This window comes from Phaseolus vulgaris, chromosome 8 (assembly GCF_000499845.2).
Source record: "Phaseolus vulgaris cultivar G19833 chromosome 8, P. vulgaris v2.0, whole genome shotgun sequence".
NCBI classification, from domain to species: domain Eukaryota; kingdom Viridiplantae; phylum Streptophyta; class Magnoliopsida; order Fabales; family Fabaceae; genus Phaseolus; species Phaseolus vulgaris.
Window position 1 is genome coordinate 45,041,890 of NC_023752.2, and position 15,869 is coordinate 45,057,758.

Genomic DNA, 15,869 nt, shown 5'->3' on the forward strand with positions numbered 1-15,869 from the left:
AAGGGTAGAATTAGCCACGCATACTTCTAGCACCTTCCATTCTCCCAATTGGGTTATAATTCACTCAATGGTATTTTTCTCTCAATCTGACACCATAAGGTTGAGCCTCTAGCATCCTATTTATACTAATTTCTAATTTTCTAGAGTTAGGTTGCTTCATGTGTCGCGCTAATGGGCTAAGTGATAAAACATAAAAAAAGGCCAAATCTTTCTTTGCATTCTGGGACCTTCCAGCTTTCTCTCTTTAGCTCAAATTATTCTCCTTTACTCCAAATCTTCAATCTTCCCTAGAAATCTGCAATTAACACCAAATTTGGGAATAAAATGCTCTTATTCAAATAAAGCTCATAAAAAATGTAAAAAGGTATAAATTCATAAATTAAGAATTATTTTATATGTAAATTAGCAATAAATTCTCATAAGTGCCTATATTTTAATATGAAATATTCTTGAAATTATGCACTTATCAAGCTTGCAGAAGCTAAGAGGTCATTGGCCCAAAAGGATGAAGAGATGCGACATTTAGTGGAAAGATTACAAAGGCTTGAAGAGGCTCAAGAGAGGCAACCTAGAGGAATGAGATGGGACCAAAAGAGAACCTCTAGAAGTTATACAATATATGCGAGCCAAGAAGAAGATCAAGATTGGAGAATGCACCACTTTGAAGAAAGGTGCCACCAACACCAACCATCCAAGCCCTCTTTCCCTTTTATTAAATTGCCCATTTTTTAGTGAGAAAAGTGATCCCAATTTGTGTCTGGATTGGGAAGCTAAAGTAGAACAAACTTTCAATGTGTATGAGGTTCAAGAAGACCAAAAAGTTAGGTTAGCTTCCCTAGAATTTTTAGATTATGTCATGCAGTGGTGACATCAAACTGTAATGGAAATTGAGTTAAACAAGAGGTCAGTTGTGGTCTCTTGGGATGATTTAAAATTATGCATGCGCGCACAGTTTGTTCCTCCTCATTATAGGAAGGAACTCTTGTTGAAGCTCCAACGACTTCAACAAGGACCTAGTGTTAGAATATATGGTCTTAAACGAGAGGGGGGTGAATTGTTTAAGAGAGGTTTTTTAAAACTTTTTCAGGTTTAACAAAATTCTTCGTGTGAATCTAAAACATGAATCAAGTTTGCCAAGAATTTAAGCAATAAAACAGCAAAGCAATAAAAAAACAATCAGTTGTTTCTTCGAAACAATTGGTTGTTTATATCAGCAAAGCTTAAAACATAAATTAAATGAGTTCAGAGTAAGAGAGAGATACACCAATAGTTTATACTGGTTCACTCTTAAGCCAAGAGCTACATCCAATCCCTATAATACCACTAGTAATCCACTAAGCAATCAAACCAGATTACAAAACACAAGCCACCAATGTAATGACCTTGAACCCTTCAAGAAACACACTACCTTTGGCAAAACACACCAAGAGTATTGATCTTGACCACCTCAAGAACACACAACACTCCTTGGCAACACAATACCAAAAATACAGTAGGTTTAGAAAGGATTACTCTTGTTCACAGTACAAACTGAAATCAATACAATATCAATCCTATTCCACTCTCTTTGAAAACCCAAAGCTTTGATGTGAATGTTCAAATCTTAGAATCAAATTTTTCACAACTGAAAAACTCAAAACTGTTTCTCTCACTTTGTTTGAAAACATAAACAAACCATTTATATTTTCCAAGGATTGGTCAAAGCAATTAATAAAGGAGCGTATTCAGTTGAAAAACATTTAAAGCAGATTCACCATTCAAAACTGAATTCTGATAGGATTTTCAAAGAAACAATCGGTTGAAACCACGAAACAACTGATTGTTTGGTTTGACAGTTAAGTCAACCAAACTAAAACAGTTTTCAACCTTTTCAAAAACTCCTAAGAGTAAAACAACCGGTTGATTCGACAAAACAACAGGTTGTTTTTCACTTAGTTGGAAAACACTTGATTTTAAAAAGGTTTTAAATCACATCAGTTTTAGATTCAACAAAGGAGTGGATCACATTCTATTCTACCCAGATCCCACCCAGAAACAACAGCAACACCAGCCTTTCATCAAACACCTTGGATTTGGATTCTTCAAAGCACTTGATCACTCCTGATCAACACCTAGGAGTGTAGATGAGTATTATGAAGATCTAGAAACTACTTTGACTAAAATAGATATGCATGATAATGAGAAGTCAAAGATAGCTAGGTTTATAAGTGGCCTAAGAAGAGAAATCCAAGATGTCACTACAAGAAAATCATGAAATAGAAATCAATTTTAGAGACAAAAAATAATTAGTTGCTATAGTGACTAAATTAGAGATATTTTAGAAACTAAAAAAAAAATTGGTTTCTAAATTAGTTTCTATTATTGTTAAATAGTTTCTAAATTAGTATCTAATTAGCTACCAATGTTTTAACTACCAATTATTTAGATTCTAAATTTGGTAGCAAAAACATTGGTTGCTAATTAGATACCAATTTAGAAACCATTTAACAATAATAGAAACTAATTTAGAAACCAATTTTTTTTTTTAGTTTCTAAAATGGTCTCTAATTTAGTCATTATAACAACTAATTATTATTTGTCTCTAAAATTGGTTTCTATTTCATGATTTTCTTGTAGTGTGTTGTAGAGTTATATGAATATTCCTCTTTGGAAAAATTGGTTCATCTAGCCATCAAGGTAGAATCACAACTTTTAAAGAAAACCCATTTCAAAAACACTCATAGTGATGGCTTCTACAAATCATCATGGAAGGACAAAAATAAAACTTCTTCAAAAACTTTTCCTTCCAATTTTGTAAAAGAAACGACTTTCAATCCTAGACTTTCTAAACCCTCAACCTCTACACCTAAGTCACCCACCAAAACCTCAAACAAAAAATGTTTTAAATGCTTAGGTTTTGGGCACATAACTACCAATTGTCCTTCTAAGGGAAACATGATGGTAAAGGGGTTGTTGTGAGTAACCATAGCTCTCAAAGGTATTGCAATGTTTGAAAAGTGTCGTGGTCCCTGTTGCATAGCGTAATCACCAAGTGTTCTTCTGGGTGGCAATTGTCTTTCCTCAACCATGTTGCTTCTTCTTGAATTGGTTTAATGAAAGGGGTAGACATGGTTGAAGATTCTTCAATAGATTTTCGCTTTTCTTTTATTTTCTTAATCCTATTCCTCCAAGCTATCTATTCAATTTCTAAATCCACATTTGATCTCTAGAAACCTATACTCTTAAAATCATATATCATAGACTAACTCATGCACGGATTAGCAAAAAAAAAAAATATTTTAAAATTATAAAATAACTATTTTTTTTAAAAAAAAGAGTAAAGAAAAAATGACTAATTTTTAAAAATAAACGAAAAAAATGAAATAAAGAAAAAATAACTAACTTTTAAAAATAAAAGAAAAAAAAAACAATCCCCAATACTTGGTGAGTTAAACTTTAAAATCTTAAACAAAAATTATTCTCTTATTTTAACCTAATTTGTCTAAAAAAAACAGATATTGAACCAACAAGGAACCATTTTCTTAACATTTTAATGTGTAAAACTCACAAGAGATTAAAATATGTGCAATAAATTGATTCAAGAGATATGAACATTGTTTCAATCAAATGTGCTTGTAATTTAAATAAAAAGCATAACATATGATTATGAGAAGTTGATTGATAGAATTTGGATTGAAGTTAATCGTTCTCACTTGTTTGTATTTTGGTAAATAAAAATATACAACATTCTTACTTAATTGATATTGATGGAACAAAAAGAATCATTCACATTGCTTCCTCCAATATGAAATTATTAAGATCATGTTCTAAACATTGATTTCTCAACTATTTAACAAAAGTTTTTATCATTAAGAAAATATGCTATAAAACATTTGATATATTATAATTTATTCCTAGTATTAAAACACATAAAGTATTTTCATTTATGTCAGATCATCAGAAATACTCAGTTAATTCCAAATATCTAAATCAAGAATAAAATTCAAGTTTTAAGCATAAAATGAAAATAACAATATCAAATAAGAGCAAAATGTTATAGATAAATATCACCTCAATATATAATAAAAGTTTGAAACGATTACATTCAATCCCAAAGTAAAGGAATTGGCCACTCATGGTGGCCATTACATGCCTAAAGCAAAAAAAAAGAGATCCAAATCATTTCTCCTTGACGGTTGCTTCCTAAGGTTTCCTCTCTCTTTCTCTCTGCCTTATGCCGTTATTTAACCTAATTGGGCTTAAACTATTTGACATCTTTATTCATAATATATCTCTTTGCTTCATCTCTCCTTAAATTCCTTAAAATAACACAAAATTGGGAATAAATAATTCTATTAATCTCATAACTCCAAAATATATCATTAAATTATAACTTTTCAAATTAGGACTGAGTCATAACTTAATCAAAAATTAAAATCAATAAATGTTTAACTTTTTGCATGAAAAATCACTAAATAATGACACTTATCAAAAGGCTCTTATGCAGGTTGCTTGAGGGGACTGGACGTAGCCCTTGTTGTTGGATGAATTAGTATAAATCTTTGTCTACTTCTCTCTTCGTACTCGTGTTTAGTCATTGATTGTAATTGGTGATACTCCGTGAACTAAATTTATGCTAAATTCAACCTCCCCTTTTGGATCCAATTGAACATTCACACATGAATTATACTGGTTCATATCAAATTGATCCTACATGCATTTTTAATTGGACAATCTTTGAACAACTGATTTCCACTATCTTTATTAGTTTTTACAATAATATACATATGTGAATGACATACAAGATAGGAAGATAACAAATCAACTCCTGAACATAATTAAGAGAAAATAGTTCAACCCTTGGATCACACCAAGAGGAAACAACACACAAATCTTGAAATCCCTTCAAAATAATAATTCAACACTTGCAAACTTAAAAGGAAAAAAGTGGGGATCAACCCACGAATTCATAAATCAAAAGAATGAAAAGATGATACCAAAATTTAAAGTATTCCCAAAGATTTTTCACAACTCTAACACATAGCTTTTTTTGAAATCTTTGAAAAAGAATGATGAATAAATTCTTCAAAAGATTTTTAATGCACTCTTGAAATAGATTGGAAATCACTTGGATGAATTACCCAAATTTTGTATTTAATACATGTTTAAAAAGTTCTTAAGCTGATAGGGAAATATTGAATTTAAAATTCACTTTATTACAAATAATCGATTATGTTGAGTATAGTTGATTATTTGGATAGGAAAAGTGTTGCGGTGAAACATTGCAACTATTTTAACCAATTGTGTTATCATTTAATCGGTTAATTTGTTGTTGATCACTTATGGAGAAATCTCATTAACATATTCGATTAACCCTTTTTCTAAGTTATTTAGGAATAACCAAGTATATTAAGTAGTTAATCACTTTTTCTAGTCATTATTAAGCAAGTTTACAATGGAAGACAAAATAGTCTATTATTATTTTTGTTAGTTGATTAATCCAAAGAGAGTATGACACACCAATTTTTGTCGTACAGTGTTTTAATAAGTTATTTTGTTCTTAGTGAATCTAGAAATATTGAAAGAACAAATTAAACGATTATTTAAACATTTAATTGATTAAACCATAACTGAAATCTTTTTGGGAAAACATTTTAACCTTTTCTGAAAAGAGACTATGTATTAAACTATGTACATTTGTGAATTATCTTATCCCAAACTCACATACACATACAATGAAAGCTTTAACAAACAATACATCTTCAACACCATTTTTATCAACATCATCTTAAAAATCAATTTCACTTGCTTTTATAAGAAGTTTGACTTGATTCCAACCTTCAAGTCCAACAATAGGTCTAGGAGACATGGAGCAGATATAGTGGAGCTTCTCTTACCACTATCAAGGGAAGAATTAGAATTGAAGATTAAGTACTCCATTAGAGATCTTTTAGTCTTTTTGCTAATAATATGGGGTGCAAATTGTAATTAAGGGTGCGGGAAACAAAAGCCGATAATTTGTATGTATATTATCTTAAATGGGCCTTAATTTTTACACACAGTAACCATCCTACAAAACCCATGAATTAAACAAGAGGTTTGCAAATTGCTAATTTTTTCTATCAATTAAAATATAATAACTCAACATATCCAAATATTAAAAAAAAAAATTAAAATTCAGCCAACATTTAAATATAAAATAAAAAAATTATTTAAAATTATATTTCATAATAAAATATAAAACATCATATATTTTTTATTAATAATGTTTGATCTATTAATGAAATTAGTTCTTCCAATTTTTCACTCTTGAACTATTTGTCCATTTTATTACATATTTTAAATAAAAATAATTAAAATATATTAATTCCTTAATTTAATTAACACTTTAAAACAATTCATATAATTTACTTAAGTTAACCCGTTTGTTACGGATCAAACTAAGCTAAAAAAAGAGTGAAAAGTTTGTATTAGTACCCACAACAATTATAAGGGTAATATGTAAGCTTAAATCCAAATAATATTTAAGGAAGCTTATAGGTTAGATGAAAATTTATTATAACAGATGAGATACTGTATATAAGGATTAATTACATGTTATCAAACTCCTTATTAAGGGATCATTAATCACTAACCAAAAAAATTATGAGCATTGGTTGAATAATAAATTATGACAGATAAAATAAAAAATCCAATAATACATAATGTAACAGATTTAGCTGATGATGCTTTATTAAAAAAAAATCATAGTCCTGTTTTAATTAGCCTCTTCAATTGTGCATATCAGCATATCTATGTAAAATTGAAATGTCACACCACATTTCCCTTTGCAGGGGCACCCCTAATAATGATACATGAGAAGTATCAACAAATAAAAAAACTATACAACATAGAATTCATCCTAGACTATCCAAAAGTTGAGTAAAAATATTGTGATGTGAAGTCTCAAATGAAAGCAAGATCTATATGAGTTTCTTCTTCCTAAAAAAGCGCTTCAGATACCACACTTGTAATAAAGAAACCAAAATGCAAATACTAAGAGACATGATGCTATACCAAGCCACTCTGCCATTTGTTCTTTCACTCACTTCTCTCATCCTTGCTTCCCTGCAACAAAGTTCAAGATAAATAATTTCTGAAACGAACTAATCATCAAGCATAATGGTAGCAGATAGCAGTTATTTTGAAGGGCTAAACACACGAGAGTCATTTCTTGTTAGCACTAACAACAGGCCCTTTAGTTAATTGCAATTGATTCATATATTTAGTGGTTGAATTGAAACTTTAAGGAGCTCAACTTTATAACTACAAAGAAGAGGCTAACTTTGTAAATGCCACACATTAACAATGGGAAACTAAGAATTAATGAACCCTGGTAATCAAATATAAAATCAAACATAAAATGTAAGGGGAAAACATATTTACTTGTCCTTCATATAAACCAGATAACCGTGGATGGCTTCTACTGCTCCTTCAAGTTTCCTGAGCTCGAGTTCAACACCCTTGAACCAATGCAGAAAAAACACAAACATGTATCAATTCCATTCATATATAGAATAAATAACCTGCACTGGGAAATAAAACTTCTTTTATACTATTATTGAACCACAAACTATTATGTATAACAAATTTGTTATAAAAAAATTAATTATGCTTTTGGTCTTAATAGTTTTGACAACTTTTCCTTATAGTTTAATAGTCTAAAACATCACATTTTGGTCCTTATAGTTACATTTCTTTTACCCCTTTGGTTCTCACCATCAAATTTTGACTAAGACCATTTGAAGAAACATGAATGAAATTAAGAAAACTCCAAAAGCATGCTCAGGCACCTTGTGCTCACACGTAGGGACGTAGTGGTTTTTTTTTATCAGCAATAGGCACGTAGTAGTTGACTTTACCCCTGTGTTCATAAGTTGTTAAGAGAGTAACATGTTTTCTCTTGGAGGAAGAGTGAATTGAAGTCTCGCATTATATAAAATGGACAAGTTGAGTAACATATAAGTTACAAAGAAACCCAAAAACCTATAGTCTTATGGTTTTTGGTTGAAGATGATATCAAATTATCTTGTGTTGTTGGTTCGTAGCCCATTAGTGAAGATTTTCCTTTTTTTTTTCTCAACTGAAAACTCGTGGTTGATAAATGTTTCCACTCATGGGTTAAAGATGATGTCAAAACTTATTGAGTGAAGACAGAGCTGTGACACAACTTGATGGCAAAGACCAAAATGTAAAGCATATTGCAACTACTTGTATTTAAATGAAATGTCTATACTATAGAAAGGAAAAGATGTAGCAATTCTAGGAACAAAGGGTAATTGAATCTTATAATAAATATCATATGTTATTTTAACAATAGTTTTTAATCAAGTGACAGCATAAAAACTTTTACACTAATGGTGCATATTAACATGACTGAAATTCATTGGTTTACCTCGATCTTTTCTTTCTTTGCAACAGACTCCCAATCTTTGGCAGCAATTCCAGTTTTCCATTCAAGGCTCAAAGTTGCTTCTTCTTTATGTTTACTAACCATCCAAAAGCATGCCTCGTAGTTCCCACTCTCCTCTGCTGTAAATGCGAATTGCCCTTGTGTAGCATTTTCATTATGGTGAAGGATATTCCCATAAGGAGATGTAACCTGGGAAAATACACATATCAAATTGAAACAAATCATCAACATGAATCCCTTAAAATTATACTCACACTCACAACTTAACCCCATATGCTTATTTCACAATCACACATTAGAAGAGAAAAAAGGAGGTCTCAATTCTCAAATCTGCAAAGGGGACTTGGACAGAAACTAGTCAGCTGAGAAATTGTTTAATTTCAGAGTAGTCAGAGGTCAGGAAAATTAAAGCAAACATCCCTTATTCATCATTGACCTTGGTTCATTTGATTGAAACCCTGTTAGTGAAAAACTTATTAGATACTTACATACCTCTAATCAATCTTTTTAAGTTAACATACTATCTGAGTTTTTCAATTTACGGTAATCTCTCACCACTATGACTGCCTTAACGCAAAAAATTAAGCAGATTTCTCTGTAAGCAACGTCTAATTTCCATTTTATAAATTGTGAAAACACTTATCACCCAACAATCAAATTGATCAACATGAATCAACAAGTGGAAGGTTCAAGTGGCTATGGATTCAATCCTCTTGACCAAGGTCTCAAATTCGTATCTTATGGATGAAAATAATGTGATTATAGATGCTCAATGAAGTTCTCTGTAGATATTAGCCATGCAGAAAGCCATTTGATACTTTGTACCAAAAACATGATTACATAAATAAAACTTACCTACATGAATTTGCAGAAGGAATCAAACAACAGAAAAAGTAGCCAACAATGCAAGTCTAAATCAATCAACCAGATGGATCAAGAACATATATTAATTTGTCCTGGGTTGGGAAGATTAATAAGCATACCTTGACAGAAACTGTGTTGAGCTGGGGACCCTCTTCAGTGACAACATAGTAATCCGCTAAAACAACTATGTCTTTTTGGATTTCCTCGGACATGCACTTAGTTCCCGTACTGGGGATTGTAAACCACACTGCCTCTGCAAGTGGGAGCATACAAAAGTGTGTGGTTAAGCATAAGAGCAACACCACCATAGACACTCCAGTTCCAAGGTCCATTATGATCCGAGCCATTAGCCAAAGTTGACCTTTGGAATCAGACAATGCCCCAGATCTTGTGCAATTGAGTGTTGTGTTGTTTTTGAGTGAGGAAAAGTTAAATGGGTAGGTTTGGAAGTTAAGTTTGCGTTGGTCAAAAGGAACAAGTTGAGTGTGTGATTTTGGTGTTGATGACGCATTTGAAGCTTACATGGATTTGTATTGACCAATCATGTTCCTTGAGGAAAGTCCATGTAAGGAAATGTGCCACCTAAACAAGGTCCTTTTCACATCAAGGCTGCCAATTCTGGTAAGAATCAAAATAATTTTCTTGCTTACTCTTTCATTGCTAAATGAATAGAGTTGAAGGAATAAAAGAACAAATGGATGAAAAAAAATTATTTTTCAGAAAACTATATGAGGTTTTGTTTAGATGGAGATTTTAAAATTTTTAAGTACTTTAATTGAATAAAAAATTAATATTTTTTTTACTTTAAAAAATCTTGCGTTTGGATAAATCGATTGAAATTCTTTATTTCCAAAATGTTTTGTTTTGATAATATCTAAATTACTTCCCTTTTTAATTTTACGTTTGATTAAAGCAATTAATTCTTTTTCACTTATAAAATATTTTTTGGAAATATTATTTAAATATAGTAATTATTATTTTCATAATTATATATATATTTCCCTAGTTACATTTTAAAAATATAAATTCAAAATTAAAGCATAAAATATATATTGTTCCACAAGAAAGAAAAATAGTAACAACAAAAATTCAAGAACTGGCTACTTTGACATCAGTAATTTTAAAGCTAAAAAAAACTGGATGTTAACATATCATTTGAGACATGTGCTAATCATTTGCAGAAATCTAAGAACAGTTATTCCACAAAAGGGAAAAGAAATCATAAGACATGACTTTTCAGGTTTTTGTTCCAAACAGGAATAAAAAATTGTACAAAGATATAGTGTTTGCAAACTTGACATACAACCTTTTTCAGAATGGGATGCTTTTCCCAAAAAAATCTTTATGTTGATAGTTCTTTGCATACATAGAATAAATATGATTCAAGATCTACCATGAAATGTTAAAAAAAAATACATATCTCTATTGTCTATCCAAGAATTAATTTATCAAATAAAGATATGCATGCAAGATGACAAAATATTTGTGCCTAGTGAGTTTTGGTGCATATAAAATCATGATTTATACTTCGTTGTGAAGCACTTAAACAAAATCAAATGATATTGTTGGACTTTACTCTAATACATATTTGACTTATAATTTTTTTAACTATAATCACTAGTACAAAAAAACTAAAAGACGACTAAGAATAATGACAGTTCAAAAAAACCCGTCGTAGCAAAATGTGTGGTGGCATTTTTGTAATTTTTTTTAATTTTCAGTGAGAAATAACGACGATTATTGCTATAATTGTCGTTAAAAATTAAGTTAAGCACAAATAACCACGGTTGGTACACTAAATCGTCGTTAATAATTAAACTGGGCATAAATAACAACGGTTCAATAATCGTCGTTATAAAACTGAAAAATAGATCAATACCCCCACAGCCCGCGCTCAAACTCACTTTTTTCTCCCTCGCACTCTTCTTCTCCATTGAGCATCGCTTGCAACTCCATTTTCGTCATCACCGTGCCTCTAGCTTTCCTCTCTCCCTGCAAACCCGACGAGCTTCCACCCCACACCTCCAAGCTCCCCAACCCATGCGCCACCAGCGTCTTCTTCTCTCCTTCGTGCATCTTCATCTCTTCTCACTAGTGGTCGCCGCATCTCTCCTCCGTGAGCGCCAACCCTTCACGGCGGTAGCGGCAACAACGACAACAACAGTGACAGCAGCTGCAGCGACAACAACGTAGCACCAGCAGCACCTAAACCCTAAATCACTATTGAAGGTTAGTTAGTATTTTTTTTAATTTTTATACTTAATTTTATAATAAATATTTGCATGATATGTGTTGATTATTTAGTTGATTAGTTAGTAATTTAGGGTAGTGTAGTTTAAGGTATGTATCATCACTAAAAAGAAAGAAAGCAAGGCTCATTTGAATTGTAAATTGAGGCAATATTGTAAAATTCATTAAAAATAGGTATAAAGTGATTTTTGATCCATTATTTTTTTAGGAACTTCATTTAGTGTATATTTGATGGAGAAGTCCTTACAACAAAGAAAATAATGATAGATTTTGAGTTGCCAACAATTAGTATGAGAAAAGTTCAAACGGCCATAACTTTTGACTGAGAAGTCAGATGGAGACGGGTAAAAATGAAAGTTGTTTGAAACGAGGCAACGAATTAAGCGGCCAATTTCCAAGGGGGATTGGGGTCCACCAAAATTCCAAAAATCCATCGTTTACGATTATTTTTTTATTTTTAAGTATTATTTAGGTATTTTTCAGGTATTTTGAGGTTTTAGTTCTCATACTCACACTTGTCAGAAAATTCTGAATTTTTTCATGATGTTTCCTAGTATAATTTAGATATTTATCAAGCTATTATGATTAAGATTATATTACATTCACAAATTTATTACTCATACATTACATTACATAATGTTATGTGTGTGTTTTAACATGAAATCTTATTATTTCAGTGCTTATTTTGGATATAACATCTTGAGTGGGAGCAAAAGTGCAAGTGCAAATGTAAAAAAAAGCTCACTTGGATGCACCTTAAGGTATATAACACTTTAGAATGACATTCATATAGTTATAAAACTTTATGTACACTTTCTTATTTAAGTTATGATATTAGGTGCATGATTGTTCTGGAAATTTGATATTTTATGTAGAATTAAAGTGAATATATAATAAAAAAACATTTTTTTAAAAAAATACACTTATAACGACGGTTCCCATTGGAATCGTCTTAAAAGCCCTTCATAAGCACTTATAACGACGGTTCTAGGCTAGAATCGTCATTATAAGTGTTTTTTTTTATTTGCTACAATGTTAGCTTTTGCAGATGTCGTTAATGTGGGTTTATAACGACGAAATTGTAGTTATAAACAACTCATTTATAACGACACTCGTAATAATAACAGTTTGGGAACCATTTGTATATGGTCTTTTTAACCATTGTTAATGAGCTAATTTATACTAGTGAACCAATTTAACATATAACATTTTAACAAGAAATTTAGTATATTTTCTTACGTGAAAAAAATGTAATTGTATTGAATATTATGAAAGAGAAGATAAAATGTTATCTTTAAAATAAAATTTATGATTAAAAGTATTAAATATAAAATATAATTAAAACATTAAAAGACTATATTTAAAATTTATATATGTTAGAATATATGGCCTTAAACGAGAGGGGGATGAATTGTTTAAGAGGGATTTTCGCAAACTTTGAAGGTATAATGAAAATCAATGCTGAATTGCAGAGAAAAGAATCAAGGAAACAAATACCCAAAACTGTTTTAAGATGATATCAGAAAAACAATCGATTGTTTTGTTGAAACAATCGGTTGTTTTTATCAGCAGTTTATAAAAACAACTTAAAACCAGAATTTAAAGAGTTAAGGGTAAGAGATAAGCACACAAGCAATTTATATTGGTTCACTCTTACACCAAGAGCTACATCCAGTCCCCAGAAACCACTGGGTATTCCACTATGCAATCAAAACCAGATTACAAACACCACACACCAAAGTAGTGACCTTGAACCCCTCAAGAAACACACTACCTTTGGCAAACCACACCAAGAATGTTGATCTTGAACACCTCAAGAACACACAACATTCTTTGGCAACACAACTACAAAAATACAGTAATCAAGGAAGAAGGGAATAGAATACACCTGGGTATTACAAAGCTTAAAGTTCAGAATTACAACCCAATCCTATTCCACACACTTAAGAATGATCCAAAGCTCTTTCAAATCTTGGAAAAACTGTTTTGATAAAGTATTTTTGTTACTTTAAGATTAGGAGCGTAAACCCACCTTTATATAGACCCACCAAGTGGTCAAAAGCATTTAATAAAGAAGTCAAGTTAGTTAGGATCATTTAAAACATATTAAAACTGCTTAACAGAATTCTATTAAGGTATGCAGGAAAACAATCGATTGTTTTGGTTTGACAGCAAAGTCAACCAAGTTTTTCAAAAACAGCTAAGGTAAATAAAACAACCTGTTGTTTTGAAAAACAACCTGTTGAATTTTTTACAACTTTTTAGAAAACACATCTTTTCAAAAGGTTAAAGATTCAAATGAACTTGGATCAACTTAAGGAGTGAATTAACAAGTTTCAAACAACTAGACAACACACACACACACCCAGCAGTAAGCAAGGTCTTCAAGCTTTCCTCTTGGATTTGGAGACATCAAAGCATCTTGTTCAACAATCTCCCTTTATTTGATGAAGACAAATCCCTGATTTGTTTGTGTTGTTGTTTTTGAACTTGAAAGGTCCTGCAAAACAGAATTTGTGCATATACAAAGCAGACATACCAGCAGGATACGAAGGCACACAAAACCAGTTTTCTGCATAAGCCTTTGAGCAGAAAAACCAGTCAAATAACCATAAAAACCAGTGCCAAAATGAGACTTGTGTGCAACAGAACTTATGGTGAATAAGAGCATGGAAACAACAGAATTTAAACCATGATAAAACCAGATAACACCATAGTGTAGCAGCAGCAACATAACACATAAAACCACACCATTCTCCCCCTATTTGTCTTCTCAAATAGAATGAAAGAAGGGATAAAATCAGGATTAAGAAAAACCAGAATACCAGTATGTGTAGCAGCACCATTGTAGCAACAAACCTGTGATACCATATCAAAATTGTAGCAAAATCTATGGTGTATTAGAGCTATGACAGCAGCAGAATCAAAGTACCATAGACTCCAAGAAATTTCAGCAAGGAGACCACAATTTCTCCCCCTATCTTTTCTTCATCCAGCAATTCAAGTTGGTCAAATGATTGCTCAAGAGGCGGATTTGGTAGAAATATTATTTCTTGTGTTAAGAGCAAACCTTCCAGATAATCCAAAGATACATTCACAAATATTCATCAACCCCATGATCACAAATGTGGTTGCCATTCATAAAAAGCTTTGAATTTCAAGAAAAACAAAGAATATATCTCTTTATGATCTAATTCAGAGGCAAAAAGAATGCATATTTGACTCATAATGAGTTATGAAAGAAAATAAACAGTTGTAATCATGCATAAGAAATCATAACAGCTTTATTCAAATGTTCCAGAGGTAAAACAATCGATTGTTTCGTGAAAACAATCGGTTGTTTTTCTGAGACAGCAAAAAAATGTTATTTTTCAAAGCAAATCATCTTTCAAAGTGATGGGAAATGCATAATGAAATACATTCATACCTTTGCATTACCTTAAGCATGTTTAGAATCTCATTTGGTCTTATGAAGCCAAAAGCATAGGATGAACATATACAACTTACTTTACATAGGTCATGAATTTTGACTTGTCAAGAATTTTAGTAAGGTGTATGCTCTTGAACCAGAAGCATCACTTTGATCATTCTTCATCATATCACTTGTACTTGAAAGGTCCTGTAACACAAAATTGATGCATATACAAAGCAAGTATAGCAACAAGATAACAAGACACACACAAACCAGTTTTCTGCATATACAACATTAGTAGAAAAACCAGAAAAATTGAAGTAATCAAGTGCTTTCAAGTGCAGAGAAGTAACAACATAATTCATCAGTTTTAAAGCTATCTTATACAACCAAAGCAAGCATAAACTTCTCCCCCTATTTGATCTACAAATAGACAATGAGAAGGGTTGTACAAAGCAGAAATCAAAATGATAAAGGAGTAGTCCAGCAATACAAACAATTTTGGCATTTCAAGAATATAACATGTCATTGAGCTTTCAAGAAAACAAGTGGATATAATCTTTTATTATCATACTCTGAGGCACACTCAATGTGTATTTGTCCAAAAGAAAGATTTGAAAAAGAGGAATGATTTAATCATGCATAAGCAAACTTGTCAGCATTATACAAAGGTGTCAGAGGAAAAACAATCGGTTGTTTCAAAAAAGCAATCGGTTGTTTCAAAAAAGCAATCGGTTGTTTTACTGTGACAGCAAAAAGAACATTTTTCACAACAAAAAATTACCTTTTAATTTGAAGAAAAAGCAGTATGCAATTTGTTCATACCTTTGCACAGAGAACCCCAAAAGATTCACCCAAAAAGAAGACTTTGAGATGTTCATATGATCATAAGGCATACTTACATAAATTGAG

The 15,869-nt window shown here is 31.3% G+C and overlaps 1 protein-coding gene across 1 annotated transcript; it reads right to left on the bottom strand.

Moving 5' to 3' along the window:
- Nucleotides 1–6,686: 6,686 nt before the first annotated feature.
- LOC137826051 (transmembrane emp24 domain-containing protein p24delta4-like) lies at nt 6,687–9,775 on the bottom strand. Its single transcript, XM_068631893.1, has 4 exons — nt 9,415–9,775; nt 8,414–8,620; nt 7,405–7,481; nt 6,687–7,086 (listed from the first exon to the last, which is right to left on the bottom strand). Exons 1-4 carry the CDS (start codon nt 9,640–9,642, stop codon nt 6,942–6,944), a joined length of 657 nt encoding a protein of 218 aa, XP_068487994.1. The 5' UTR covers nt 9,643–9,775; the 3' UTR covers nt 6,687–6,941.
- Between the last annotated feature and the right edge of the window lie 6,094 nt (nt 9,776–15,869).

Coding starts and splice junctions, on each gene's coding strand:
- LOC137826051 (XM_068631893.1), bottom strand. CDS start 9,642: ATGGCTCGGATCATAATGGACCTTGGAACTGGAGTGTCTATGGTGGTG. Junction 8,621..9,414: donor TCAACACAGTTTCTGTCAAG/GTATGCTTATTA, acceptor GTATTTTCCCAG/GTTACATCTCCTTATGGGAA. Junction 7,087..7,404: donor CTGGTTTATATGAAGGACAA/GTAAATATGTTT, acceptor ACTTTGTTGCAG/GGAAGCAAGGATGAGAGAAG.